Here is a 24,908-nt window from a genome sequence, read left to right on the forward strand (position 1 = left end):
TGCTCATATGCATGCGGACCGGTGCGCGGGCGCGAGAGAGGGTTGTGGTTTATGTGTTTATTCGCCGGCCGGCTGGGAAGCTATCATCGGAGGATCCGAGGAGTGGACCTGGGGGCGGAGGGGAGCAGGACTGGGACTCGCTTGGGTTTTGTTTCTCTTTGGAGAACGTGGTGGGCCCTTCTTTCTTGGTTAGACTTGGTTCCCTCTTTTTAGGAGGGTGGGCGGCTGTGGCGGAGCTCCGCAGCTCCCAGGGCTCCGGGCCCTCGGCGCCCAGCGGGACTGGCCGTGACGCCGGAACTGGCTGTGCGCTCCCGGCCGCACTTGGTGGGTGCCAGGCTCTGCACCTGATGCGTTCGGGCGCCTTTCCCACCCGGCGCGCCCGCAGCTCGCCCTCTCGGCCCCGGGACGCTCCCGCGGGCGGTGGAAACGCGCACGGTCTCCCCGGCCTGCGGACCGCGGGAGCGCTCAGACGTCCTCGGCGCGGACTCCCTCGCCCGCTCCCCGGGACGCGCGCACGGTGCCGGGGCCGGGCACACCGCTGCTGGCGGCGCCGGCTCGCGGCCGGGGATCTTGCCCTCCGCTCCCGGGGGTCACGGCCCTGGGTCGGAGAGGGAGGGCCGGCCGCTCCCTCCTTGCCTTCCCTCCCACAACTCTCGGTGGGGCTTTTGTGCTTCCCCTTAGCGGCGAGGCGGTCCACTTCCCGGCTCTTGCCCCGGCGCCCGGCCCGCCCGGACTCTAGCTTTTCGTCCGGGTCCCTTTTTGCTTTTCCTCTTCCCTAGACCGGCTCCCTTCCTTTCTGCCGTCTGGATCCCCGAGAAAAGTTGCTTCTCCAAGTTTGCCGAAGTCGTCTCCAAGTCTCCGTAAGGCACGGCTGACTGAGGGCACCCAGATTCCCCTTAGGACCCAAATAGCTTGTTTTGGGGAAGGTATTCAGTAGCCCAGCTTGCATTCGTTGCATTGCTCTCGGAAACCCCTAAGCAGTCTGTGGAAAAGCCATAGGGGAGGATGAATGGCCTCAGTCCCCACCCCAGGCTGGGCAGCCAGCGGGCTTGATGAGAGGTACTGCTACCCTACCTGCGGGCGCTTTTGGCTCTGGAACCCGTAGGGCTCCTTCTGGGGGCAGAAGCAAGTAGTGTTGGGAGATTTAGGGAGAACCCTTGCTCGGCTTTGCTCCCAGTTCATTTCTTGACCACAGCGAGGCAGAGGCTGGAGGGTACTGGGCCTGCGAGGTCTTTCCAGGTCTTTAAACGGTTGGGGGTGGTGGTGGCGGTGGTGGGGAGGGAGGCCTGTTATTGATCCTGAACAGCTTGCTGTGGGGTAGACCTTTGTCTCCCAGCCCTGTCTTCCCTTCATACCGGTTGTAACTCGCACCATAGATGCTGGTGCCAGAGTCACTTCTAGCACCGGGAGCCATGCCCAGCAGCAGTTGCTGCTCCTGGTCACAGGACTTGCCCACTCCCGAGAGCCCGCGGGACACACTGGGAGTTCATATTCTAGATTGCACTCCTGGCTGTGAGGGTCCATATTTCCTATGACCTCTCTTCTGAGGTCCTCCACGACCTGTCCTCCTACATTTTATAGGTCCTCTTGTCCACTGGGCCCCGTGGGCAGGGGTAAGTGAGGCATCTTACATAAGTGTGCACCCATGTGTTAGGATGGGCCTGAAGAAGAGCCCTTGCCCTTGGATGTCTGTGGGCCAGACTGCAGGCTGCTAGCCCCAGCGAGGCTTGGCTTTGGTCCTGGGGCCACCACAGAGAAGCAGGGTTCAGAAAAACGTTGTTTTGAAGATGAAGTTTGTTGCACAGGGGGCTGAGAGTGAAACTCAGGGTTTAAATTGACCAAAGGAAGTGGCTCAATTCTTACTGATTTTCAGCAAGTGCTGGGCACCTCCTCATAACATGTTGGCCTTGCACAGGCCCCCCCCCAGACTTAAGACCAGGGCTCTGAAGACTCCATTATAATTTTCATTTTACTTTGCCAGTAAATTAGGCATATGTTATGGCAGAAATTTATCTTTGCTCTCATTGGTGGGTTTGTAAAGGCAGACTCCTAGATTTCTAGGAAGCCCCTTGCCCTCTGTTAAAATCTCCAAGATGCTCTTGCTGGCTGAATGAGGGTGGGGTTGTATTGTTTGAATTTTTTTAGAAACACTGACTAGCTTTTATTCTGTTATCTTTTTTGCCTCTTCCCCCTTTCTCCCTTCTAGCTTCTCCGTCGGCTCACGAAACCCAGCCCGCCCCACCACGCAGAGCCTGGAAGGAAAGAGAGCCCCATGCCTAAGCCGCGGGCAGCACCATGGATCTGACAAAGATGGGCATGATCCAGCTGCAGAACCCCAGCCACCCTTCGGGGCTCCTGTGCAAGGCCAACCAGATGCGGCTGGCCGGGACGCTGTGCGACGTGGTCATCATGGTGGACAGCCAGGAGTTCCATGCCCACCGGACCGTGCTGGCCTGCACCAGCAAGATGTTTGAGATCCTCTTCCACCGCAACAGCCAGCACTACACTCTGGACTTCCTCTCGCCAAAGACTTTCCAGCAGATCCTGGAGTATGCCTACACGGCCACGCTGCAGGCCAAGGCGGAGGACCTGGACGACCTGCTGTACGCCGCGGAGATCTTGGAGATCGAGTACCTGGAGGAGCAGTGCCTGAAGATCCTGGAGACCATCCAGGCCACAGACGACAATGACACGGAGGCCACCATGGCGGACGGCGGGGCGGAGGAAGAAGAGGACCGCAAGCCTCGGTACCTCAAGAACATCTTCATCTCGAAGCATTCCAGCGAGGAGAGTGGGTATGCCGGCGTGGCTGCGCAGAGCCTCCCTGGGCCCATGGCGGACCAGAGCCCGTCCATGTCCACCTCATTTGGACTGTCAGCCATGAGTCCCACCAAGGCCGCAGTGGACAGTTTGATGACCATAGGACAGTCTCTCCTGCAGGGAACTCTTCAGCCCCCTGCAGGGCCCGACGAACCTACTCTGGCAGGGGCTGGGCGGCTCCCTGGGGTAGCTGAGGTGAAGACAGAGATGATGCAGGTGGACGAGGTGCCCAGCCAGGACAGCCCTGGGGCAGCCGAGTCCAGCGTTTCAGGCGGATTGGGGGACAAGGTTGAGGAAAGGGGCAAAGAGGGGCCCGGGACCCCAACTCGGAGCAGCGTCATTACCAGTGCGAGGGAGCTGCACTATGGGCGCGAGGAGAGTGCCGAGCCGCTGCCGACCCCCGCGGAGGCCGGCCAGGGTCCCCCGGGCCGACAGGAGCACCTGGCGCCCACCGCAGAGAAACATCTGGGCGTCTACTCCGTGCTGCCCAACCACAAGGCTGACTCTGTGCTGAACATGCCGTCGTCGGTGTCCTCCGGGCTCCACGTGCAGGTGCAGCCCGCCCTGGCTGTGTCCATGGACTTCAGCACCTACGGGAGCCTGCTGCCGCAGGGCTTCATCCAGAGGGAGCTGTTCAGCAAGCTGGGTGAGCTGGCTGTGGGCATGAAGTCGGAGAGCCGGACCCTCGGGGAGCCGTGCAGCGTATGTGGGGTGGATCTTCCTGACAACGAGGCTGTGGAGCAGCACAGGTAGGTCCCTCGCCAGCCCCAGTGTCACCCGGCCCCAACCTCTGGCCCTGGCAGCCTGCCCTCATCCCTGGCTGCTCCCGCGTCCTGGGGCCCGACTCCCCTGTCCTCCCTGCTGTTTGTAAAAAAACCCATGTCTTTCTAAGTCTTGGGATTGGGGTATGCCTTCCAAGTGTGGTGAGGGCCCTAGGGTGTTGCCTTCGTGTTGGGGAATGCACAGACCCAGATCTTACTAGGCTCTTGATGCTTTCTTTTTTCGGGCTCCCATTTGCTTGTTCTGCTGTTGGACCTGTTCTCTTTTGCCTGGAGTGGCTGATAACGTGGAGGGAGGGAGAAGAAAAGGCGGGGTTGAGGATGAAGGTGTCCCACGGCCTGGATCTGGCCATGCCGCCAGGTTTCAGGTCCTCAGTTCCCATCAGTGGTCTCTGCAGAGGCAGGCCGTCTGCAGCTCAGGAGGACGGGAGGGGCCGGACGCTGCTTAGTGCTCGAGAGCAGCTGCCGGTCCGAACGTCATTCCTGATGAACGTTCATCACCAGGAACACGGCTTCCTCTCTCGCTTCCCATTCTCTGTTTCCAGAAACACATTTAGAAGGAGTCGATTTACATATGAAGGGGGAAGGATGGGTATGAGAGACTTGGGGCCAGCGTTGGCTTCCTCTGGCTTCTGTCCCTTCTCTGTGAAATAACCATTGCGCGCTTAGGACATGTCTGCCCCAATACGAAGTGCTTGCCGTGGAGTCACGTCTTTGTTACGACCCTCTGAGACAGGCCATGTGCTCCCTTCACATGGGAAGACACGGAGACCTTTTGCCAGGATTGCAGAGAAAGTAGGAGGCAGAGCTGGATTCAAGTTCAGCTCCAGAGCCCTTTGCTGCCTTTTGGAGTCATTCAGTCCTGAAGAGGGCTGTGCCCATAGCACAGAGGGTTCTGAAGATTCCTCATCAGTCAGGCCTGGTGTTTGCCTGCATCTGTCATAAGGACATGCCCATCATTTTACCCTCCAGCCCCGGTTCTGATGCGTGGTATGGAGCAGTTCAGTTTCTGTCGTCATTGTAATAACATTTGCCTGTGTGCCCTTTTGCCTGCCCTTTGTCTGTTCTTGGGGGATCCCCACTTTTGCACCCCTCTCTGTCTACTCCTTTCCTCCATTTCTCATTAGTGTAGGAGGGGATGTGACTGAGGGGGTGTGGGGCGGGGTGGGGGGGGGGCGTCTGGAGGTTTGTCTGATGACCCCAAGCTGAGGCGGATTCAGACAGTGACAGTACCTAATCGTGGCTCTGAGGGTTACTGACCTCGTGGAAAGTGTTGCTTCATTAAACGTTAGCCGAGTTTTCCGGCGGGTGCGGAAAAATAACCACCGCTAAGGTGTGTCTTGATGCTTGTGCCGCTCAGAAGTAGACCGAGTTCGTGTTTGTTTTTGCTCAAACTTTCCTCAAGAGGAAACCCCCTCCTCAAACTTGACCAGGTAGGTTTCTTGTCTTCTCCGGATGTGAATGATTTCAGTGTCGTGCTGTGAGAAGTGGGCTCTGGTGGGAAGGAAACGCTTTGCTGGCTGTCCTCGGGCCCGGCTGCCTCTCTTGACTGAGGGGGCTACGAAGCTGGCACCCGCCCAGGTCTTCCAAGTTCCCGTCCTGCGGGACCCTCGGTCCCCCTGGGAGGGGCTGGGGCCTGGCGGTGCGATACTTCCTGGAGTGAGCGAGGTGGTGAAACTGGAGTTTAGGAAACCTTTCTGAGCCCTGTGTTACTTTTTATTTATTTATTAACAAAATATTTTTCTTGGGTTACTTTTAAAAATGGAGGTGGTTAGCAGGGTGTGGTGCTGAATTAATGGAAGTAATAGCTGGAAGTCCCTAGAGCTGAGACAGTACCCAATAACTGTGAAGGTGAAGAACTGACCCTCTGTCCCCCGTCCTGTTTGGGTCTCACGTCTGCCTAACCCCGTTGGATCCGAGCTCCAGTGCGAGTGTCCACCGCGCGGCCATCCCAGGGCTCTGCTGGCTGCGGGCGTTGTGGGGAGTGGCCCTGTCCCGTGGACTTGGGGTGCTGAGGCGCTGGTCCTGGGCCCTTGGTGTCATGCTGTGGGCTGCTGGCATGGAGAATGTGCTTTGACTGAGGGTGGAGAGTAAGCTGCCGCAACCCAGGAAACCAGGGCCTGGGGCAGTGCCAGGGTGGAAAGCCATGAGGGTCTAGAGAAGTCAAGGAGGGGACACAACACTCCTGCGTTCCCTGGCCCTCAGACTGGCAGCCCCGCAGCTCCTGGTCAGACGGCCTCACCCCTCTCTCTCCCTCAGAGCTCCTGGATTAAGGTGCTACTTCCCTACTTCCTACTGTTCTCTGTTCCTCCCCCACATCCCAGCTACCAGCAAAAACAGAGAAGCAACACAAAACAATCAGTGGGAGACTCTGACATCAGAAGACGGAATTGGCTGTAATATAACAGTGACGAACATAGTGAAATAACAGGCGACGGATTTACTTTATTTTTAAATATATTTTTATTGATTTCAGAGCGGAAGGGAGAGGGAGAGAGAGAGAGAAACATCCATGATGAGAGAGAATCACTGAATCGGCTGGGGATGGAGCCCACAACCCCGGGCTGTGACCTCCTGGTTCACAGGTTGAGGCTCAACCACTGAGCCATGCCAATTGGGCAGGTTTTATTTTATTTATTTATTTAGTCTTTTTAAACATTTTAACTTAAATTCTTTATTGTTTAAAGTATTACGTAAGTCTCCCCCCCTTGACGTCTCCCCAGCCGCTCCCACCCCCCAGCACATGCCCTCACCCCCCTACTGTTTGTGTCCATTGGTTATGCTCATGTGCATGCATACAAGTCCTTTGGTTGATTTCTTACCCCCCCCCCATTTTGTTTTTACGCCCATAGACTAGAGAGTGTTGGTAAAGGTTAAGTCCCTTGCAGTTGTTGGGGAGCAGAAGGGCATGGAGAGGAAGGAAGGGGAACTTGCTGGGAAGTGGTGCAGGAAGGAGAGCTTGTTATGGAATGCCATCAGTAGGATTCCTCATGATTGGGCCTCAAGCTGGTGAGAGAGGAGCCTGTTAGCATGGCAGAAAGTTGGAATGAAACCTAGTGAAGTTGTGGTCCCTACAGTGCACGGCGAGGTGTAAAAGCAATGTTAAATGTAGTCCTGGATGGAAGGAAAGGCCAGACAAAGACACTACCTAAATAAATCAAATGGGACTGACTTCCCTAAGGGTCCAGAAGGAAGTCGGAACAGTTAGAAGTCCTGATCGGCAGCATTCTCAGGCAGACGGAGGAGCAAGCTCTGGGCCCCCACGCCTTCCCCAGGAGGCCCACATTATAGAAGATAAGACTGAGGGAGGGAGGTGATGTTGGGAGGGCCACAGTAAGCTTCTGGAAGACTGGAATCTCTCTCTAGGCCAGTGATGGCGAACCTGTGACACGCGTGTCAGAGGTGACACGCGAACTCATTTTTTTGGTTGATTCTTCTTTGTTAAATGGCATTTAAATATATAAAATAAATATCAAAAATATAAGTCTTTGTTTTCCTATGGTTGCAAATATTAAAAAATTTCTATATGTGACATGGCACCAGAGTTAAGTTAGGGTTTTTCAAAATGCTGACATGCCGAGCTCAAAAGGTTCGCCATCACTGCCCTAGGCGCAGTCTCTCTTCCGTCTCTTTCTCTTCTGAAAGGCTGGAACAGTGCTGCACGTAGGCTTGTCTGGATCTGCTCTGGGACCGGCTCCCGTGGGCCAGACGCACCTTCTCATTCTCAGAGTGCATACGTATGTGCTATGTATGTTCACCTAAGTGTGAACACAGTCGTCAGTGATAGCCCTCAGCCTCCCCAGGCTCATACAGCCTGGTCGTAAGATGTTTCTGAACTCAGTGCTGCAGGATCCGCGTGGGATCTGGCTTCCTAGGATGCTGGATCTTCTACATACAAACCCTCAGGCCAGCGACCGTGCGTGTCCTGCACACACACACACAGTAGGCTCTCTGGCCTGGCTCCTGCAGAGACGCTCAGGAACCAGAAGGAACGGCCTCAGCCAGCGCCCTAGACCCAGCTCTGGGGTGCCCGAGCCATATAGTTGAGATGTCAGAGCTCTGCCTGGCCCTTTGCCCCGGTCTCTCTCAGGTAGCCAGTTGCTCTGTTTTCAGTGATTGACCATGGAGAGGGCCAGTAGCCATTGACCTTGGTTTTGGCCAGTTTGGGGAGGTTAGAAGTTGCCCTGAACTCTTGGTCCCTTTTCATCATTCTGCCAGCTTTAGGCACCTGTGAGGTCAAACCAAGTTCTGTTTGGAAAAGAGTATGCTGTGGGGTAATGGTAGCAACAGCAATAATGTTATGAATGCCTTTTTTCAGTTGTAGCACTTTCTCTTTTGCAAAGCATCTTCACTGACTTTGTGTTTCTTAACCTCAATCCTCCCCAGAGGGGAGGCAGGCCCATCATCACTCCATATCTGTGATGATGAAGTCTGAAGAACTCTGCAAGCTGCGGATAGGTTCTTTGTGAGTTTGCAGCAAACTCATTTAGTGGCAAAGCCTCATCTGAACTGATGTGAGGCTATATTTTTCCTGTCTATTTTGAATATTCATTTGCTTTGCTGCAAAAATATTGATGTGTTTGATTACAGAATGCTTCCTTAGACTCCTCTGGGACTGGGCAGACACGATCAGCCCTGTAGTGCCTTTGTAGAATCTGAACCATTTGGGTTTCTGAAGCACCACAGGGTTTTGGATAAGGGACTGAGGGCCATTAGCAGCTCCAGTTCACAGATGAGGAGAAGAAGCCGTGGAGCCAGTAAGTGACTTGCCCACGGTTGCATAGCTATAAATGGAGAGGACCAGCCCCACCTAAGGCACAGCCCGGGTGCTCCACGCCAGGCCATATAAGAACATGTGCATGCCGTTTTGGGTCGGTTCCATCTGACCTAGTCTTCGGTTGCCAACCCTGGCCCTGAGATGCCACCATAGGAGGCTACAGCTATCTTCCTTGACGTCAATCCTAAAGGTCAGGTGGTGCCCAGCTCCTCTTAGTATCTATTTATGGCTGTTCTGTCATTCACAGATTTGCCCAAATCCTTTCTGAATCCATTTCTATTTCCAGGAAGTATCCTTTTGGGGGTGATGAATGGCTCAAGTTTATAACCTCCTGAGCTCCTGGAAATCCAGTCTTTGGGAGAGGACGTTGGGTGTACAGATAGGAGACTGTGTGTGGGTCTGCAGCTGCCGAGAGGCAGGCCTTGAGGCCCGGCCCTTCATTTTATATTTTATTTTAATTAATTAATTAATTTTATTATTTTATTTTTTTAACTCTGGTCACCATTGTCAGTCTTTTTTTCATCCCGAGCTTTAATTTCTTCATTTGTAAACTTAGACACTTGGACAAACTGTTTCTGGATGGCTGAGCTCTTTAAAACGTAGTTCTTTTACCACCTGTGTACCCACTTTCGTCTTCCTGAAGTCCTCTTGGTTCATTGACTTTTGCTCTGGTTTGGATCTGGATTCCAGCTAGCGTAGGGGGCCAGTTAGAGCCGAGTTTGTCTGCTCCGACGTTGTTTCTACATCCTGAAGCCTGCTTAGGGTTACTGAGTCACCTGGGACCGAGGCTGAACACCGGGAAATTTTGAAGATGATGTACTTTATTCCAATGGAGGAAGCTTGTATGCTCTTTCATCTCAGTGAGAAGTTCCAGTTTGATTTGCTGTCACCGCTGCTGGTGCCGCGAGCTGCGTGGAGTGGGGAGACGGCTTTAGCTCAGCAACACTTTCCCTTCCGCTTGCTCTAAGGACACTATTTATGAATCTAAGATAGTGATTATCCTAAACTGTTAAAATTAAACCCCATTCACAACTCGTTGATTTGTTGCTAATTCCGGAGAAAAACATTTCCAATCACTTCAGTTTTGTAAATTAATGACTTTAAAACACGTCCCAGGGAAAGCCCAAGTGTGAGACTTCAGAGTCCCGCTAAATAAATACAGGTGTGTCTCTGTTTGCCCCGTGGAGGGTTTCTGAGTTTTCCACAATAACGGAAGTCTTTGTAGCCAGGTTCTGTGTTGGCCATGTTTGGTGAGAGCCTGACGCGATGGCGGTTATTCTGATAGAAAGAAAAATGTACTGCGGCATCCCCACTGCCCCACCTCCCACCCCACGTTTTATTTATTTATTAAAAAATACCTTTATTGATTTTTAGAGAGGAAGAGAGAGGGAGAAAGAGATAGAAACATCAATAATAAGTGAGAATCGTTGATTGGCTGCCTCCTGCATGACTGGGGATCAAGCCCGCAACCGGGCCTGTGCCCTGACCGGGAATCGAACCGTGACCTCCTGGTTCATAGGTCAACGCTCAACCGCTGAGCCACCGCAGCCAGGCCACCCCATATTTTATACAGAGTAAATGCATATTTTGAGCAAATGAGACTATTTTTGGCTCAGGACCCCAATTTCACTATTTGCCAGCTGTGTGACTCTGGTTACCTTACCTAACCTCTCTGTGCCTGCTTGATTGTTTGTCAAATGGCAATAATAACAAACACTTGGTTAGTTATAAGGACTAATTACTAAATATTTGTAAGGTGCAAGGAATGTGGCACAGAGTGAGTGCTCCGTATGTGTTAGCTATTATTTTGTGTGTTTTTTAAATCCTCACCTGAGGATATTTTTTCCATTGATTTTTTTAGAGTGGAAGGGAGGAAGGGAGAGAAGGAGAGAGAGAAACAGTGTGAGAGAGACGCATCGATTGGTTGCCTCCTGCATGCACCGTGACTGGGGCCGGTGATTGAACCCGCAAACCCAGGTACATGCCCTTGACGGGGCATTCAAACCCAGGACCCTTCAGTGTGCAGGCTGATGCTCTAACCACTGAGCACACCCACCAGGGCTGCTGCTGTGTTTTTATTGCCATTGTTGTTGTGACGCGGGGGACACTGGTGGTGCAAGGTGGAAGACACGTTTGTGCTGGTCCAGGTCCTACTTTCCCCAGAGGCGTTGGTTCCTTCAGCACCAAAATAACTGCTGCCTCGGGCCCTGTGTGGGGCTGGTACACAGTGAGCACCGGCGTTTTCCCCAGAAATCGATTTTTTGTTCCTTGGTGGCCAGGGTACTCTTTGTCCCATTGACCCGAGGCCTGATGAGTCATTGCGGTTCTCATTTAAATTTAGCTGGGCCACGCTCCAGCATCCCCAGTTCCCCGTGCCCAGGCGGCTCATGGTGCCGTGTCCTGTTGCCTGCCCGCATGGCCAGGTGTGCAGAGACGAGGGGCACAGCACCGCCCACTGAGGAAGTCCGGGCTGCGGGTGCGGCACGTTCCAGAGCACCCTTCCTTTCCCCACCCCCGTGCAGCAGGGTTCTAAGGGTGAATTCAGCAAGTGCTGTTTGGAGTGCTTGATACAGATCAGGTTCTGTGCTAAGCGCATCCTTCGGCAGAATCTTCCCAAACCCTAGAGGCACCCTCTAAGGTGGATATTAGTTTTGCATCCCAGATGGGCAGAGGGAAGCACAGTGGTTAGTGGACTTGTCCATGGTAAGACAGGCAAGGGTGGCACCAGGGCTTGTGCCCAGGCCTCTGGCTCCACTGGCACCCTTCTCTCCATCGCAGGCTGCTTGGCCCTTCGGGCCCCTGGTGGGATCAGAAGGGGAGGGGAATGCAGGACGGCCGGCTCTCGCTCCCTGCAGCCAGTGACCAGGCGGCTCACTGCTCGGCCTGCTCCGGCCTGGCTGCCTCTTGGGGCTGCCGCGGAGCGGAGCTTTGAGCATGCTGCTTCTGCCCGGGGTCCAGGTGTGTGGTGGTCGGGGCCAGCGAGGCCCAAGGACCTGCATCTACTACACTGTCTCTTACTGACACTGAGACCAGCTTCTCCAGATAGCGGCCTTTTGTGCTGCCTGAAAAAAACCCCAAAAAACAAAAACGGGGAGAGAAAAAGAAACCCACTCACAAAAATGAAAATTCCATGCTGTTACTCCATGCCAGCCTAATCAGAAATCCCCCTTGCTACAGTTTCCCCTTAAAAGCCCCGGTGTGCTGCTTCTGCCGGCTCATTCTGGGAAAACTATGGTTGGGTTTTGCCTACGTGAGGTTTATCTCTGCAGCTGCAAGGAGGGAACCTGCGGTACTTTGTCAGCACGGAAACTTTGGCTGAAAACTTGCAAAAACCTGCTTAATTCTAAATTCCTAGCTCACTTTTGACTCTTGTCCTCAAGGTGTGATTTTTCTTTACCAGGAAGAGACTGTGTTCAGCTTTGCAGCAGGAGGAATCCAAGTTAGATGAGAGAAAGAACGTCCCGGAACAGTGGAGGACTAGTGGTGACGTTATTAGATTTGGTCACGGAAATGTTTAGGAAGAGGAGAATTGTGGGCCAGTCGGAAATGGTTTTTAGAGTTTTCCCTGCTTTAGGGTTTTTAGATCCTCCCGATATAGGTAAGGACGTAGACACACAAACAAACCAGCACCAGCAGGCCCGCCAAGAATAAACCATGTGTACCCACAGACCCGAGGGAAGTGGGACCAGGCATGAAGACTGGCCTTGGGTCCACGTTGCATGGGAGAGCTACGCTGTGAATTTGGGAACTCTTCCACCTGTGTGACTGTCAGGCTCCTCTCCTGTGAAGTGAGGGTAGCCTCTTACCTCTCAGCGTGGTTTTAAACATGTGAGTGCCAGTACCATGTAGCAGAAAGCACACAGCAGGGACTCCGCGCGAGGCCGCCTCCCTGCCTGTCTCTCCTGTGAGTCCTGACCAGGGAGTCGCTCTGAGCCGTCACACCCTCGCCCAGCGCCGGCCTCTAAGCGGATTAGCCGAGCGTTGTGATCTTAATGTCATTAGGCCTGTTGGCACAGCTCTCCTTGCCATAGTGAGAAGCAGATGTGGCCGGCCGTCATGGCCCTGGGTGATCCATCAGCCTGGAGTGCCGGGGGAAACATTACGAGTGTTAATTTGGGGGAGTCTCTTATGGTAGCTGGGGGAAACGTGGAGGGACGGAGTGTTGGAAACGTATTGATTTAAGCCCTTCAGCAGGTTAGATGCTGCCTGGGGTCTACTGTGGCTGAACTGCCCAGCCCCCCACACCCCTCTCTTCAAGTCAGGCCCCTCCTGATGACTTCCAGAGTTGGAGAGACAACTTAGCAGGCCCTTGTTTCTTGCCGATGTACCTTATTAGTAGCACCTGGCATCATAACCCACTAATGGGAACCAGCGCTCTCCTCCTGCGTGGCCAGTGACAAGTAGCCCTGTCAGCCGGGGCTCGCCGGGCGAGGAAGTTCCTATTAGCTTTATGGTCAGGAGAACTTGTCCTGTTCAGGAAATGAATGTTGCTGCTAAAGGTCCGCGGCCCTGACCCTGGCGGTGTAACCTGTGCTGGCCGGGGAGCCCCGCGCAGGATGCTTGGGATTTCAGCCCCTCTCTGGTTCTTGTCATACGTAAAGAGGGAATCACTGTGGTATGTTGCAGCCTTGAACTTTTGATTTATTAGCCGAGGGCCCCTTAACTGTTGCCGTGCCGGACGGCTGTGCGGTGACAGAGCCGAGTGTCCGTGACTAGATGTGTGCGAGGAGTCATACTGGCAGGGTTCATCACTGCGAGGGGGGTCCTGGAGGGGGGCCGGGGGGCGGTCATGATCTGCTTGCTTTTCCATTCCTGCAGCTTCAAAATTTTCTGGGGGTGTTGGTCACCGTGATGGGAAACTAGGAAGCACTACATTGAACCTGGGTTTGAATTCTTCCTCTGCGTCTTGCAAGCTCTGTCTTGCGGCAAGATTCCCAAGCGCCCCCGTCCTCGTCTGGGAAGGGGCAGTGACAGCCTCGACGTTGTAGTGTTGCCGTGACGTTGTCCATAGGGTGATGCATACGGAACATGCAGCCCAGCTCGGAATGCTGTGTGGTGTCAGGTTATAGTGTGTGAGAGGATGTGCCTGTTGCTTTGATTTTTCTCAACATAAACTTGTTTTAAACATTGGAAAGTACGGCACAGCACTTTTTCCTGTTTAATTTACTGAGATCATTTTTTTCTCTCATCGCAGCCTTAGAGTCATTAAAGAAAGGCTACTTAAGTTGTTCCTTTTTTTTTTCTATTCTTTTTCGGCCTGTGAGAACTGTTTCTAAATGTGAATTTTGCAGAGAACAGCAGTGTTTGACCTTCTTCTTGAAGGAAGCTTTTGCCTCACTCTTTTTAAGGAGAGGTGTTTGTGAGTTGTCTGGCAAACGGATGCGTTACTTTTGCTGCTGCTGCTGCTGCTGCTGCTGCCGCCGTTTTTCGTGACCCTGGTGACAAAGGAGTGAACCAGGCTCGCAGGGAAGCGTGCAGAGTGCGGCCCAGAGAGATGGGCCTGTGGGGGACCGGCTCAGAGATGACACCTCCTTTAGGACCTTGAAAACAGATCTGCCCATCTGTCTCCCGTGTTTATGGAATCGCCAGCAGTAGTTCAAGCGGGGGTGAGCGGAGTGGGGGGGGGGGGGGGTTATCATCTGATTGCAGGGTTGAGTGCAAGGGAAAGGACAGCCTGTCGAGGCAGCTGGACCCCGACTTTTGGAGAACGGGTTACTGGCCCGTTTCAGGGTACACACACCGGAGGGGAGCACGTTCTCACCTCCTCTCAGCCGTTTCTTTATCCTCCACGTGAAAAACGGTGCACGTCTTGATTAAACAGCAGGTGAAAGTTGCTTTGAAGCATTGGTGGAGTAGAGATTGGAAATGTTCACTGCAAAGCTCAACCATGACAGTTGTCCCCTAAATGCTCTGCTAAATTAAGGACCTGCTAACATGTGTGAGTCTACCTCCCCACTTCCTCCTTCCCCTTCCCCTCGGCAGAAGGGATAAAGATGGTACCTAAAAACAACGTGAAGCGGCTGCTAAATCGAGCGACTCTAAAAGACAAGTTTCTTTCCTGGATGTTGCGTGTGGAAGCCCAGGGCTGGTCGTGTGAGCGCTGCAGACCCCTTGGGGCCCGGGTACCTGCCCCTCCCCTCAGTTTTTAACGCCGTGGTTTTCATTGCCAGGTCTCCCCTCTTTCCCCCTTTCGTGATCATCCACTGTTTTACGTTTTGTGTTCTGACAGCCGCAAGAGTGACTTCTGTTGTTTGGGCTGAGGAGCTGCTAAGTCTTCCCTCGCAGTTGATTCAATGAGGCAGGGAGGGTGGCTGGAGGGGGGAGGCCAGACCTTGGCATCCCCTGTTGCAAAAGTGAAAAATATTTCTGTTTGCAGTTAATTTTAGTGGCGAGCAGATCATGTTAACTGGATGTAATTGCTTCCAGATATGGCCGAGGGTTTTGTGTGTTGAGATGAAGGGTCTGGTAAGTGCTTGCTTCCTGTGTAAATTAGCCTATTCCATTCAGTCTTTCATTCTCATCAGCCCTGGGTTCTGTCATGCTCCCATTTCCCCTCCCAGCCCGCAGCCTGGTGTGAGAAGCAGCTTGTCTGTCCCTCTGGGTGGAATTCTTTTGTCACTTGGAGCCATTCGCCTCTTGCTTCTTGATGTGACTTTGCCCTGAAGATGACGAGGAGAAGAGCTTGAAAAGATGCCACCGGACCTGCCTCTTCCTGCGCAGGGGCAGGGGCAGGGGCAGGGGCAGGGCAGCCCCGCAGGGCCCCGGAGCAGGCGCGCGTCCTGGCCACGCGGATTGTGTTTCGGAACCCAGGGCTCCTGGTTTTCCATGGCTTTTCTCGCCCCTGCCCTCTGACCTCTCCTCCCTGTTTGGAGAATACCCCTTTCTCCCTCCCTGAACAAAGCACATTCCAGTGGGCCTGAAAGCCCAGGCGAATGCAACGGCTGTTGTGAGGAGGAGAAGCTCGTAGTCACAGAAAACGGTCCCATTAGACACGAAGCCACCCCTCTTCTTTGCAAAACAGGTGGGGCCTACACATGCACCTGCCTCTCTCGGTCAGAGAGGAAGAGGAACCCCCCCACCCAGACAACCTTCTCCAGGTTCCTGCGGGCTTCCGGGGTTGAACCCGAGGAAAACTGTTACGATTTCTGCTCTCCCGAATTCCCATTCTGTCCTGTGGCCAGCCCCACATTCTTAGTGCTATTTGCATAAGGGGTTGCTGTTTATCTTTCTGTATCAGCTCCACTGATAACCCCTGTGGTCTGTTTAACAATCTATGAGGAGTAGATGACTCGATAAATGCCGGTTTTCCAATATGCAAAGATAAACGGTTGGGGTCAGGGTGAGGGGTGGTGAGTGGGGAAGGAGGGACCAGGTGGGCAGGCAGGACCAGACCCTCTTGCAGATCGGGGCGGAGATGTGTGAAAGCACCTGATGGAAGGAAACAGGTACCTTGTACAGCACAGCAGCTGCATTTATCGCGCAGTTTATCAGTTTCCTGCCCTCACCTACTTTTCTCCCCCTTTATGTGGACATGCACAGTCTGAGAACGTTGCGCTGAGCGGGTTGCGGATGCCTGTGCTAATACCATAGGGGAAAGGATGTCGGTAATCTTGGCTCCTTTAGTTCCGATCTTTTTCTCCCTTAACCCTCTCCCACTCCCCCAAGTTGTTGGCTGGTAAGTAATGGGTGCTCACCCCAAAAAATCTGTAAATCTTAAATGGGTGGACGCTTCCCATCTGCCCTGAATTTTTCTTCTTCAAGCAGGGTGCCTGGCTCTGGAAGAGGCTAGGTGCAGGGAAAACTTCTGACCCCATCACCTAGTCAATAGGCTTTCTGAGAATCAAACAAAAGAGTTAGGACTGGCTGCTCAAGCTGGGAACACAGCTGATAGCTTTGTTTTGATGTCCTTGTACTGTTTGCAGATCACGGAGGTGCTATTTAGAGCAGGAGTATCTGCTGAAATAGACTTCCCGGCAAGTTGAAACAGCTCGCCCAAAGTCCAGGTGATGCTGCAGATAGGGTAGGGGTCCGCGGCCCAGGCCCTGCTGGGGAGGGGGCGCCCTGGCTCACCGGAGAGGCTTTCTGGGAGGTGCTGGTTTCTAGGGACAGGGTGCAAAGGGATCGGGAGAGCACTGGCTTGAGAGCGAGGCATCCTGGCTGAAAACCCAGGCCCAGCAGGCGTGCGTGTGCCTTGAGCGAGTTCTCAGCCTTTCTGAGCCCGTCTCCTTGTTCTGCGAAAAACGAGGCCAACACCTTAAAGGCAGTTACGTGAATAAAATATGGATAAAGTGCACAGCGCAAGGGACATCCTTGGTAAACGGGCACACGTGAGCTGTGGAAAGACCCTTCGAAGCCTGTTTCTTTGGCCCAGGGGAGAAGCTCTGAAAGGAACTAGTGAGAGCTTCTGTTTGGGGCACTGTGTACATGGATAATACACTAACCCTGTGCTCACCGCCAGCAGATGAGATGGTAGATGAATAATGTACGTACATCGTGAGCACAAAGGTCTTGTCTGTGAAGTGTGGCTGCTGTTCTGAGGAGGCCTACGTATCGAATAAGTGACCCCTTAATCCAGTGCTGTGGCCGTGGCCCCACACATTTTGGAAATCTTGATGGGGAATCTTTTCTGAAGTCGGTGCCGCCTTCGTTTGCCTTGTCCTTTGGGAGGATAGATTAGGCTGTTGGAAATGGTCACAATAATTCTTCGGTGACAAATCTGGTGAATAGAGTGGTGATGACTGGGGATGCCTGCCTAACCCTGACGGTAGATTCTGGAAAGACCTTGTAGAGGACTTGCTGGCACAGCCCCTGGGGGGACATTGGCCTCACTGTGTAGGTGGGAGGCGGACAGGCATGTGGCTGGTGCTTCCCACCTGCTCTGGTTGGAAGGAGTCGCCGCTACCGAGGGCCGGTCCCAGGCACATGCCGCCTACTGCCGAAATAGCTTTGCATTTGTGGTTTGGCTTCCTGTGAGTTTGGGGTCCTGAGGGGCATCTCTGTTGTTAAAAAAAAATCGAGACCTGTAGATGTAGCTTGGCTTCAGAAAGAATGGCCTGAGTTTTGACATAGGGACTGACTCTAAGGGGGTGGGGTGGGCATGGGGGGCACGATGGCCTGACCTGATCCCTCCTGGATCTGTTGGGAGGGTTTGGGGAGGGTGAAAGGAGCCCTCCTCGTATGTATTAGTCCCTTTTCTAACGTGCCCCGAACACCTGGAGCGTGGAGGGAACAATGTTTGCCTTTCCTCTTGATGATCGCTGCCCTGGGCTGCCCGGTGAGCTCCCGTTCACCTCGGGATTGCCTGTCAGACCTGGATGTTTTGTGATCTGCTGTGCAGAGGCCCGGGGCTCAGTCGCTCAGAGTCTGTCCCCCCTATCTCTTTCCTTCTCTCCCCCCGTCCCCGCAGTATTTATAGTAACCGTATTAGAACAGAGTGTGAAAGAGGAAGGGTGAGTCATCCCCATTGAAACCATTGATGACATAAATAAAAGCAAAATGCTTACTATGTGTTTTGCACGGTATTTAAGACCAGGTTGTGTTAATTTGAATGCTCCCAAACTGGATCTTGTGAAAGTCTACGTATGTGGGAAAAATTCAGGTTTAACTAGAGGGAGGTTATGTGTTGAAAACCCATTTCAGTCTCTGCTTTCTCCCTTTTATTTACTTCAGATCCATGTTCAAATCACGGTTGTCGTCCTTCCTCACGAGGGGGACCGGCTGGCTTACTCACCAGCAGGGGTTTGGAGGGTTGAGGAGCCGTGTAAGGGAGGACCTGAGTTTCCCTCTACCCTCTTCTTACCACTCATTGGAGGAGGCACGCAGAGCTCTCCACCTGCTCTGTACGTGTTCTCAGCCATGGACCGTAGAATGGTGAAGCTGGGAGGGCCCATCAGATGGTTCATTTCAATATGCTCATGGAGGGGAGGGGGGTAAGTGAAGGCCCAGAGAGGCTCTGTGACTTGCCCAAGGTCACACAGCGAACTACTGGCACGGCCGGGACTAGCACCCATGCTTCTCATTCCCTGCCTGCTTTAATTCCTCCCTCACAGACTTGTCTATGACGACCCAGGGCTGCTCCCCACTTCCACCGAAGGAGGAGGTAGGAGGAGTGACTGACTTGAGAGCAGTTTCAGATCTTTGGGTGAGGGGTGCTGGGTGGGTTTTGGCATGGCGACTTACCTCTTGGGGAATTCATTAACCTGCCTCCTGCTCACCTGGAGTCGGCTAATGTACCGGCTCCTTAGATTTACAGGTGATACACTGTATCAGGTGTAAGAGACAAAGGTGAGTAAGACATGGGACTTAACTCTCAGGGAGCAGAGAAGTTCAATTTGAACAGAGACGTTACAATACGTAAAACATGTATGCCCGTGTCGGTAACTCTGATAGAAAGGAGAAAATGGAAAGATGCTGGTGGATGTACCGAGAAAGCACAAGACACTTGGATAGGCAATGCCTTCTACCTGGAGGGATTCCTTTTTAGTTAAAAAAACTAACACTTACTGAGTGCTGGGCCCTGGAAATTCAGTGACAGCAAGTCAGGCCTGGCCTCTGCCCCGCGGGCTTTCCTCCGGGGAGAGGGCTTTCGCCAGCAGCGCTGCAAAAAAAGACGAAATGACAGTTACCATGAGGCTGGGATCCCTGATACAGTCCCTTCCTTTGACTGGAATGAGGACGATTGATGCTGGAATGGTGGGATGGGGTCGGAGGGAGGTGCCCTAAGTGCCAGACCGGGCAGGGGAGATGGCAGCGTGCGGAAGTGGGGAGACCATGGGCAGGTTCTCATGCGGCTGCCCGCAGACTGCATGACCCAGCACCGTGAGCCACGCTTTCCTCGCCCCGAATGGTGCTTGTGTGGGGCAGCCAGAGGGTTTCATGGAGGGATCTTGGGGAGTGCAGCCATACTGTGGTCTGCCCAGAGCCGGAACCAGGCCGCTGCACACCAGCTGTCCCTGCTGTTGATTTTAGACTTGATTTGGGGGCAGTGGGGCGGCTTGGAAGACCGAGTGTCACTGAGGAGTGACAGCGGCGCTCCCACGGTGACAGGGTCCTGAGCCTGTCCTGCCGCCCCTGCGCCTGGCCTGCCTCCCACAGCCTGTCTGAGAGGGGGTCCAGGGTGCCCACCAGCCCCTCCCCCCCATCCTGTACCTGGTGCTCTACCAAGGTTTGCTGACCTGACCCGAAACGGACCCATGCCATCTCTTCTCATTGGGTGGCGGGCCTGGGAGAGGGAGGTGGGCTGGGGAGGGCCTTCGGCCTCAGGTTCCCAGGAAGGGAGGCTGTGACGCCGGCCACTGGACCGTTTCCCGGCGCTCTGACTCGCTCTTAGGAGAAAGGCGACGGGCTGAAGGCAGGCTAACCGTCCGGACGCCCCCTGGGCTCGCGATAGCAGGCGGGGAGCGGCTATCTCCCCGGGCCTGGGCTGTGGTTGCCGCGCTGCGCAATTGCAAACCGACCGTGGCGCGAGATAAGGCCGGCCTTGTGCAACGGAGCCGGTCTGTTGGCCCCGTGGCTCTGGCCCCTGGGTAACTGCTAACCTCAACGGGGCGGCAGGCCCTGGCTTGGCAAGGCCGTTCCAGGGCCCCTCGCCGGCTCACTGATGCCTTTTTGTGGTTGGATAAAGGAAACTCATGTCGGCCGCCCACAGCAGACAGGGGCTTGGGCTGCGGGTGTTTGGTTGTTTTGTTTTTCTCTGTTCTTTGTCTTTCTTAAAAAAGAGAAGCTGAAAGGGGGACAGTCTTGCTTGGCACCCACTGCCACCCATAACCCCAAACAACCTAAAACAAACAATTCCTCGCGTCAGTTACAACTCAAAGGCAGTAGAGACGTTACCCTCCTCTGCTTGACACCCACTGGTCCCCGGGGGCCGGCCTTGCAAGTTGGTTTGGGGGACTCTGGGTCTTGGCTAGCAGCCCCTGTCCTGGAATGTTAACTCCATGAGCCAGTGTTTAAAAAATGTTTTTTAAATTGATTTTCAGAGAGGAAGGGAGAGGGAGAGAGATAGAACATCAATGATGAGAAAGAATCATTAATCAGCTGCCTCCTGCACACCTCTCACTGGGGACTGAGCCCGCAACCCGGGCATGTGCCCTCCTGATCAGGAATCGAACCATGACCTCCTGGTTCCTAGGTTGATGAGCCACGCCAGCCAGACTTTGCCAACGTTTTAATAGCCCAGCGGCTGGGTCCAGGGAGTGACAGTAAAGAACATTTTATACTTAGTTTACCTTCTTCTTCCCATCTTTCCCCCTCTTCCTTTTCAGAACTAATAGGTAAGCCGTTGTGCTGTGCCCCTGCCCTTTTAGGGGTGATGGGCCAGTACCCTGGCTTTTGGTGTTGTCCGGGTGGAGGATGGGCTAGAAGGGACGTCTGTGGCCGGCCTCCACGTGCTCTGTGCCACCTAGCCTCTGCTTGAACCCCCTTTCCCCCCAACACCAGGGATAGTACTATTTTCTGAGCAGCTAATTCTGTTTCCCAAGAGTTCTTAATGCCCCCACTGATTCTGCTCTCTAGTCACGGACACTGAACCATAGCCCTTGAGATATTTGTAAGGAATCTACGTAGAGCCCCCGTGTAGGCAGTGGCTTCTAGCCCACAGTGTGAGGTCCTCTCACGCTCTTTTAGACACTTCCAGATGTGTGCATTTGATGCCGCTGTTGACGGGATCTCATCAGGGTGATTATCTGCAGTGGCAGAACCAGGTCGGCTCGACTCACCTGGAGAAGACCCAGACTCCCACCCGCTGTTTAAGAGGCTGCACTTACGGTAATCGTGTCTCCTGAGAACCTCCCTTCTGTTGCTTCCATTGTGTGCTCGGACATCATTTTCCTTGTTTTCGGTTCTCTGATTGCTGTCACAGATGGCAGTGATTCTATTTATTATTTTTATTTATTTATTTATTTATTTATTTATTTATTTATTTATTTATTTTTACCTGGGAAAGGAACTAGGTGACAAGAATCAGGAGATGGTAACTCTTCAGAGTTCCCTGAGCGGATGGTCATTTGCAGGCTTGGAGGTTGCGCCAGGCCCACTGCAAGGTTGTGGCTCAGGGATGGTCAGGGGAGGAAAGGCGGTGATTTAAGAGATTGAGGAGGCGGCGGCTGATATTGATTTTAGCTTATCTGACCTTTTAGCTAGAGGCTGCTCTTCCCTCAAGGTGTCTAACTAACTGTAACTTAAAGCAACAGAGAAATGTGTATCTTCTCTTCTTTGCATACTTGGGGCTGGGGAGTTCATTATTGAGAAGGATAAGGGCTCATGAGGAGGGCGGCTTTTGAACCAGTTGAGATATTTGTGCCCAGGCTGTGTGGTTCCTGGGTAACAGGTTGGGGGAAGGAGGTGATGAGAGGTGAGGGATGGAAAGGAGTGATGCTGGCCAGGAAGGTGAGGCAAGGGGACTCACCCCAGAGCCCGGGCAGCCAACCCAGATCAGATGCCCTTCCCAGAGGGGTCCCCAAGTTAGCAGTCCTGGGAGCAGCTTTTCTTGCCCTGGATCTTCTAGGGATGTTGCTTTCTGGGTTTAAAATACAGTGTTTAGATTAACTCAGTAATGTGGTCCGGTTAACCAAGGGTTAACGTCTACATCCCCATTGGTCATAAAGCTAGTTACAGAGGGCCTTCCACAGAGCTCTGTGCCTTCCTGCGTGGTCCCCCCTCATGGAGCTCTGTGCCTTCCTGCGTGGTCACCCCTCATGGAGCTCTGTGCCTTCCTGCGTGGTCACCCCTCACAGCTCTGTGCCTTCCCCTGCGTGGTCACCCCTCATGGAGCTCTGTGCCTTCCTGCGTGGTCACCCCTCATGGAGCTCTGTGCCTTCCTGCGTGGTCACCCCTCATGGAGCTCTGTGCCTTCCTGCGTGGTCACCCCTCATGGAGCTCTGTGCCTTCCTGCGTGGTCACCCCTCATGGAGCTCTGTGCCTTCCTGCGTGGTCACCCCTCATGGAGCTCTGTGCCTTCCTGCGTGGTCACCCCTCATGGAGCTCTGTGCCTTCCTGCGTGGTCACCACTCACGGAGCTCTGTGCCCTCCTGCGTGGTCACCCCTCACAGCTCTGTGCCTTCCTGCGTGGTGCCCTTCCACAGAGCTCTGTGCCCTCCTGCGTGGTCCCCGTCCACGGAGCTCTGTGCCTTCCTGCGTGGTCACCTTCCACGGAGCTCTGTGCCTTCCTGCGTGGTGCCCTTACACAGAGCTCTGTGCCCTCCTGCGTGGTCACCTTCCACGGAGCTCTGTGCCCTCCTGCGTGGTCCCCTTCCACGGAGCTCTGTGCCTTCCTGCGTGGTCACCGCTCACGGAGCTCTGTGCCTTCCTGCGTGGTCACCCCTCACGGAGCTCTGTGCCTTCCTGCGTGGTCACCCCTCACGGAGCTCTGTGCCTTCCTGCGTGGTCCCCTTCCATGGAGCTCTGTGCTGTCCTGCCGTGGTCAGTGTGTCTGGGGGACTTGTGGGAATAACTAGTGAGTGAGGACTCTGGTCCAAATTCCAAAAAAACCCTTCCTTTATGGTTCTGTTCTGAAGCTGCGAGGCATCGGCAAATGAACAGAGCATGTAGTGACCCTCCCAACCCCCAGGTTTCTACTCGAGTTTTTTATTTGTGGGTTTTCCTAGAATGGAGGCTGTGGCCTATAGTGAACAGTGCGTTTTCATCCTAACCCAGGGCACACACAAAAACCCCTTGAGCAAAGGTTCAGCGAGATCACTTAATAGATGCTATGGACTCTGATAGTTTCTTTTCTGTTCTGCCTCCTGTTTTATTTGTTTATTTTTATTTATTTTTTGTTAATCCTCACCCAAAGATATTTTTCCATTGATTTTTAGGAAGAGTGGGAGAGGGAGGTAAAGACAGAGAGATACATCAATGTGAGAGAGACACATCGATTGGTTGCCTCCTGCATGAGCCCCGACCAGGGCCCAGGCCAGGGAGGAGCCTGCGACCACAGTATGTGCTCTTGACTGGAATTGAATCCGGACCCTTTGGTCCGTAGGCCAATGCTCTATCGACTGAGCCAAACCGGCTAGGGCCTGTTTTATTTTAAAATGTTAATTAAGACCCACTAATGGACTGCTACCCACTGTTTGAAGAACACCCCAATACCGTGAGGCCTTTGCCATGGATATTCAGTTCAGAAAACATGTACTGGCACCTAATGTGTGCTGGGTAGTTGCAAAGCACTGTGGGCAGCACAGAGATATTAATACCTCCCCTGCATATGGCTGTGTGTGCATCATCCTGTGCTCAGTTATGTAAATGAGGTCCAGGGAGGGCTGAATGCTTCTGATTGGAGCTTCAGGAGGGCTTTATAGAGAAGGTGGCATTTGGCCAGTCTTTGGAGGAAGGCTAGGCTTTAGACAAGTGGAGGTAGGAGCTGTCATTTCTAGCTAGGAGATGAGCAAAGATGTAGCCGTGTATGAATGGGGGTGGGAGGCCCATACACAGTGTGGTGGAGTGGGGAGTGGGCATGGGTGGGATGGGAACACAGGCAGGAAAGTGAGTTGGGGCCAGGCCGTGGGGAGCGCTGTGAATGCCATGCTAGCCAGCACTGTGGGCATTTGCCAGGCTTGGTTTGCTGGAGGCTGGATAACTGAGGTTTGGAAGACAAGGCAGTGCAGCTGCTTAGAATGCTGCCCCTCTCTGTTATCATTCAACTTCTCTGAGTATGTGGGGGTCGGGGCGGGGGTGGAGGTGGGGGAGGGGTGCTAAAGAACTTTGCAGGTGGCCTGGGTTGATTGGGTGCTTGCTCTTTTTCTGAAGTTCCCCTCTCCCCCGTCCAAACGCCTGCTCACATGCCACGCTCCACTTAGGGGGATGCCAGCAAAATTGAGGGGGGACATGTTAGACTCGGCACACACCTGTCCTTTCCCACATTCACGCTCTGCCTGTGCACACGGCAGCAGTGCACACTCCACCCCGGGCCTCTGAGAAGCCGGCCAGTTCCAGCAGAGCAGGTTGGGAATGAGTGCTTTTGTTGTTGGCATTCAACCCCCTCCCTACGCCCACCCGCTTGGCCTCCTGGTCCCAGCCAACACCCCCTCAGGGCAGGCTTCCGTGGACAGCATGGCCCACTAGTTGGCAGTTTGGCCTCACTTCCCGTGTCCTGCAGCATCTGCAGTGTGCCTCATTGATGATGAGCGCTCCGCCTTCTTACTACACTGTTGGAGCTTGCTTTCGCCTCCCTAACTGAAGCGGGGGCTCTCTGAGGACAGCGCTCGTGCTGCATCCCTCCTTCTCCTGCGCTACCTGACGCCGGGGCGCATAGTAGGTGCTCAGTAAACAACAGCGAGGTGAGCATTCGCTATGCACCAAGCGCTTGTTTTGCATGCACACATTTCATCCTCACAGCCACCCGTAGGTGGGTGCTGACGAGTTTACTCTCCCAGCCTGAGCTTTCGTCTGCCCCGAGGAGCTCCTCAGTCCATTGCAGTCTGGTTCTCCTCTGGTGACTGCGCAGCACGGTTCTTTCCAAGGCCGCTGTGACCGCCGGGTCTAGAAAGCAGCTCCTGCTGGACTCCAGCATTGACACCCCCCCCCCCCCCCCC

General features: G+C 53.8%; 1 protein-coding gene across 1 annotated transcript in view; it reads left to right on the top strand.

The window, feature by feature from the left end:
- ZBTB16 (zinc finger and BTB domain containing 16) overlaps nucleotides 1-24,908 on the top strand; it is a 213,275-nt gene that overhangs the window by 1,481 nt on the left and 186,886 nt on the right. Inside the window, exon 2 of the mRNA XM_006761539.2 lies at nucleotides 2,207-3,569. Within this exon, the coding sequence (XP_006761602.1) occupies nucleotides 2,296-3,569 (1,274 nt within the window). The 5' untranslated portion in view covers nucleotides 2,207-2,295. The remainder of the gene's footprint in view (nucleotides 1-2,206; nucleotides 3,570-24,908) is intronic.

The sequence above is a fragment of the Myotis davidii genome, unplaced genomic scaffold, assembly GCF_000327345.1.
Source record: "Myotis davidii unplaced genomic scaffold, ASM32734v1 scaffold97, whole genome shotgun sequence".
NCBI lineage: Eukaryota > Metazoa > Chordata > Mammalia > Chiroptera > Vespertilionidae > Myotis > Myotis davidii.